This window comes from Chiloscyllium plagiosum, chromosome 4, assembly GCF_004010195.1.
Source record: "Chiloscyllium plagiosum isolate BGI_BamShark_2017 chromosome 4, ASM401019v2, whole genome shotgun sequence".
NCBI classification, from domain to species: Eukaryota; Metazoa; Chordata; class Chondrichthyes; order Orectolobiformes; family Hemiscylliidae; genus Chiloscyllium; species Chiloscyllium plagiosum.
In genome coordinates, this window is record NC_057713.1 from 27,646,317 (window position 1) to 27,651,366 (window position 5,050).

At 46.1% G+C, this 5,050-nt stretch overlaps 1 protein-coding gene across 1 annotated transcript in view; it reads right to left on the reverse strand.

Annotated features, from left to right (window-relative positions):
• The window catches only part of LOC122548773 (SCO-spondin-like), an 89,576-nt gene that overhangs the window by 49,367 nt on the left and 35,159 nt on the right, over nucleotides 1-5,050 (reverse strand). The window contains exons 11-13 of the mRNA XM_043687540.1: nucleotides 2,636-2,761; nucleotides 1,293-1,384; nucleotides 836-1,030 (exon numbers count right to left, since the gene is read on the reverse strand). Of these exons, the coding sequence (XP_043543475.1) occupies nucleotides 836-1,030; nucleotides 1,293-1,384; nucleotides 2,636-2,761 (413 nt within the window). The remainder of the gene's footprint in view (nucleotides 1-835; nucleotides 1,031-1,292; nucleotides 1,385-2,635; nucleotides 2,762-5,050) is intronic.

A 5,050-nucleotide genomic window follows, 5' to 3' on the forward strand; every position in this document is an offset into this window, starting at 1 on the left:
CTGTGTCAGGAAGCCCTCCTGCACACACTGGACAAAAACTGGCCCATCTATAATACTCGTACTATAGTGTTCCCAGTCAATATTTGGAAAGTTGAAGTCCCCCATGATAACTACCCTGCCTCTCTCACTCCTGTCGAGAATCATCTTTGCTATCCTTTCCTCTACATCTCTGGGACTATTCGGAGTCCTATAGAAAATTCCCAGCATGGTGACTTCTCCTTTCCCGTTTCTAACCTCAGCCCATACTACCTCAGTTAACAAGTCCCCAAACATCCTTTCTGCAGCTGTAATACTGTCCCTGATCAACAATGCCACACCTCCCCCTCTTTTACCATCTTCTCTGTTCTTACTGAAACATCTGAATCCCAGAACCTGCAACAGCCATTCCTGTCCCTGCTCTAACCATGTCTCCGTAATGGCCACAACATCAAAGTCCCAGGTACCAACCCACCCTGCCAGTTCACCCACTTTATTTCGGATACTCCTCGTGTTGAAGTACACAGACTTTAAACCAGGTTCTCGCTTGCCAGTGTCAGATACTTGATTTGGGAACTCCCTACTCTCGTCCTCTTCTGTACCTCTCCTACAATTTTGGTTCCCATCCCCCTGCTGTATTAGTTTAAATCCACCTTAATACTTTAGCGAATTTCCCACCCAGGATATTGGTACCCCTCTGGTTTAGATGAAGACCATCCTGCTTGTAGAGGTCCCACCTACCCCAGAAAGAGCTCCAATTATCCAAAAACCCGAAACCCTCCCTCCTGCACCATCCCTGGTTGGTGTGTCCTGAGGAAGGGGCTCGAATGGGTCATGAGGGAGGTTGAACTATTCCCACCTGCACAGGGCTGAATGAGGCAGCGTTCCTCTTGGACAGAGTCTCCCAGACATTGCGAGGAGGTACTAGGACCAGCACTGGGACACTCCCGGAATCGCCTCCTCACTGAGACCTCATCCACATCATAGAAACACGATCGACTACATGGTGACCAAGGAGACCATGGACTCCATCCACGGACCGACTCCCCAACATCTGTATACAGAAGGAGACATGTCATTGTAAATCACAGAGAGACAGTACAGTACGGGGTAGGGAGAATTGGATGGGGAGAATGGGGTGGGATGAATGGGGACGGGGATGTGGAGAGAGAAGGTAAGATGAAGAGACAAAGAGACAGAGTGACGATTGTAAGTGTAGCAGTGGACGTAGAGTGAGAGAGGCACACAGAGTCACTCCCAGAGATAGAGATACTCCAATCAGGCCATCTGCTTTTCTTCACATTATGAATTCTTACCTGATCTGCAGGCAGTGTAACAGCCCTGCACCCCCACATTATCGCCCACACAGGGGGCACCATCTGTTGAGGCAGTGGGATTAGTGGGTGATCTGAGGAGGGAAAGGGATAGCATGGAGTTAAGATCTGGGAACATGTCACCACCAAGAATTTACAAATAAGGAGTGGGAACAAAGACCATCTCAGAAGCATGTTGTTATCCCCACATTCTCTCTCACAAACTAAGCATCCAGACACAAGAGACCTGAGCAAATCACTCATGGCATAGAAAATCTTCATTGGAGCAAATAACCACTTTCTCAACTCCCTTTATCTTAACCTTTCGTCAGGTCTTAAGCTGCTGTTCTTATGTGAATACAAGACTCTGCAGGTTGTCAGCTCTAAACAAGCAACCAGTGAACTCCAGACTCAATACTGGGCAGGTAATATTGATGTATCATAGTAGAAAGTAAAAGGATTGTGGAATCAAACCATCGAGTGAACAGCAGATACAGAACTGTGTTCCCCAAATCGCTTGTCTCCCCTGTACTCAATATCTGTGTTCTGCCTGTTTGTCTTTGTGAATCTATGTGTGTGCTTTTTAAATTCATTCATAGTTCATGGATATAACTGACTGGGTCCAGTATTTATTGCCCGTCCCTAGTTGCCCCGTTGAGAAGATGGTGATGAGCTGCCTTCTTCAATCACTGCAGTCCGTGTGCTGTCAGTAGACCCATAATGTGTCCATGTGTTGGGAGACACTTGAAAGGAGTAAAGTTTAAGTTATATAAAACACATGTTTTAGTTGAGTCAATTGAGCAATAAAGAATATTTGTATTGTTGCTGAAGAACCCTGGTGAGGTTTCATTTATCTTGGGTAGCAGATTGTCAGAGGCAACTGGGGTTTTGGTGGTGTCACTAAATTTGAACAGTTGTGGTGACTCTTTGAACAGTGCGTCCTGATCTCCAGTGAAGCTCCACTGGCTCCATCACAAACAATGCTTTTAAGGAAATTACTGATTAGTTGGCAAGTGGGACTCTGATTGACAAAGATGTCCCCATGGAGAATGCTCAGTTGGACAGTCAATGACCAAGATTTGTTTAAATGTTAAACCAGACATGTTCACTCTGATTGGCGAAAGCATTACCCTGAGAAATGAACTGACAAATGACTCTCATCCACGTGTTTGAGTTGAAACAGGCACAGAGCCTGTACATGTTCTTTCTGCCCACAAAGAATATAGCGCCCTAATGCAAGGTCAAAATCCTGGAACTCTGGTCCTAATGGCACTGATCTGATAACACCCACATTCTTACTCTCCCAGAAAGTAACACATCGGAACAATATCACACATTCTCCAAACCTGTATCGCTCCTGAACTCCGACACCACACCGAGGGTTACATGGCGTCCATGGTGACCATGCTGACCAACCACAGTCAACAGGACAAAGGGAATCATCGCAGGAAATGCGGCCATGGTAACAGATGCTGTCAATGAGGAAATATTCCACCCATTAGCACAGTACAATCCCATGGAACAGACTGTTTTAAAATAACGTTTCAGGTCGAGGGATAGGGATTATTGTGGAAATTAGAGCTAGGATGAAGGTGAGCAATGAAGGTTTGGTGGGGCGGTGGGTCAGCATCACTTGTTCTCATTTCTCCTCACTTTGTGGTTGCCAGGGAGATGGGCCTCCACCTGTCTCATGGTGGAGCAGGCAGATGGGTGCAGGAATGTGAGCTGATACAACAGAATGTGGTGAAACTGTGTAAAATAACACATTCTTTATTCTTAGAGTACAAGAGCGAGGAGGTGATGGTAAACTTGTACAAGAACCTGTTAGACCTCAGCTGCAGGATTGTGTGCAGTTCTGGGTGCCACTTTATAGGAGAAATGTGAATGTATAGGAGAGAGTGCAGAAGTGATTTACTCAAATGGATCCAGAGATGCAGATACATTGAAGTAGTTGGGACTGTTTTCCTTGGAGATGTGAAGATTAGTGGGAATCCAGAGGATTGGGAAGCCTTTAAAAACAGCAGAGGGTAACTAAAATAGCAATACAGGAGGAGAGGATGAAATTTAGATTACATTACAGTGTGGAAATAGGCCCTTCGGCCCAACAAGTCCACACCGACCCGCAACCCACCCATACTCCTAACCTAACACTACAGGCAATTTAGCATGGCCAATTCACCTGACCTGCACATCTTTGGACTGTGGGAGGAAACCAGAGCACCCGGAGGAAACCCACGCAGACACGGGAAGAATATGCAAACTCCACACAGTCAGTCGCCTGAGGTGGGTATTGAACCTGGGTCTCCGGTGCTGTGAGGCAGCAGTGCTAACCACTGTGCCACCGTGCCGCCCAATATGAAGGAAAGCTAGCTAGTAATATGAAAGAGTTTTTTTAAAGATGGGTAATAGGCAAAATAAAAAACAAGAGTGGACATTGGGCCACTGGAAAGGAGGCTGGAGAAGTAGTAATGGGGAACAAAGAAATGCCAGAGGAACAGAATAGATATTTTGCATCAGTTTTCACAGTGGCAGATACCAGCAGAATACCAGAACTTCAGGAGAGTTAGGGGCAGAGTTGAGTGCAGTGGCACTCAGGAGAAGTTGCTGGGGAAGCTGAAAGGTCGGAACGTGGATAAATCACCCAGACCAGATTCACTACACCCTAGGGCTCTGATGGGTTAGCTGAGGAGACTGTAGAGGCATAGGTGTTGATATTTCAGGAGTATTGGAGTCAGGGAGAGTCCCAGAGGACTGGAAAATGCCTAATGTAATACCCTGTTTAAAAAATTACAGAAGACAGCAAACTCTAGGCCAGTTAGCCTGACCTCAGCTGTTGGTAAAAGTTTAGAATCCATTAATTAAGGATGAGATTGCAAAACTACTTGAAAGTGCACAGTAAAATAAGGAGGAGTCAATACGGCTTCATCAAGGATAGGCAATGTTTAGATTAGATTACCTACAGTATGGAAACAGGCCCTTCGGCCCAACAAGTCCACACTGACCCTCCGAAGAGTAACCCGCCCAGACCCATTCCTATACTCTATATTCACCCCTGACACTATGGGCAATTTAGCATGGCCAATTCACTTGACCTGCACATCTTTGGATTGTGGAAGGAAACCAGAGCACCCGAAGGAAAACCACGCACGGGGAGAATGTGCAAACTCCACACAGACAGTCCCCGTCGCTGTGAGGCAGCAATGTTAACCACTGAACCACAGTGCCTGACAAATCTGTTAATCTGTATGGATAGAAGATTGGCTGACTGACAGAATGCAGACAGTGAGGATAAACAGGAGAACTAGCCATTTGGATACAGAACTGGTTCAAAGGTAGAAGACAGAGGGTGGTGGTGAAGGGTTGTTTTTCAGACTGGAGGCCTGTGACCAGTGGAGTGCCACAAGGATCGATGCTGGGTCCTCTACTTTTTGTCATTTACATAAGTGATTTGGATGCGAGCATAAGAGGTACAGTTAGTCAGTTTGCAGATGACTCCAAACTTGGAGGTGTAGTGGACAGCGAAGAGGGTTACCTCAGATTACAACAGGATCTGGACCAGATGGGCCAATGGGCTGAGAAGTGGCAGATGTAGTTTAATTCAAATAAATGAGAGGTGCTGCATTTTGGGAAAACAAATTTTAGCAGGACTTATACACTTAATGGTAAGGTCTGAGGGAGTATTGCTGAACAAAGAGACCTTGGAGTGCAGGTTCATAGCTCCTTGAAAGTGGAGTCGCAGGTAGATAGGATAGTGAAGAAGG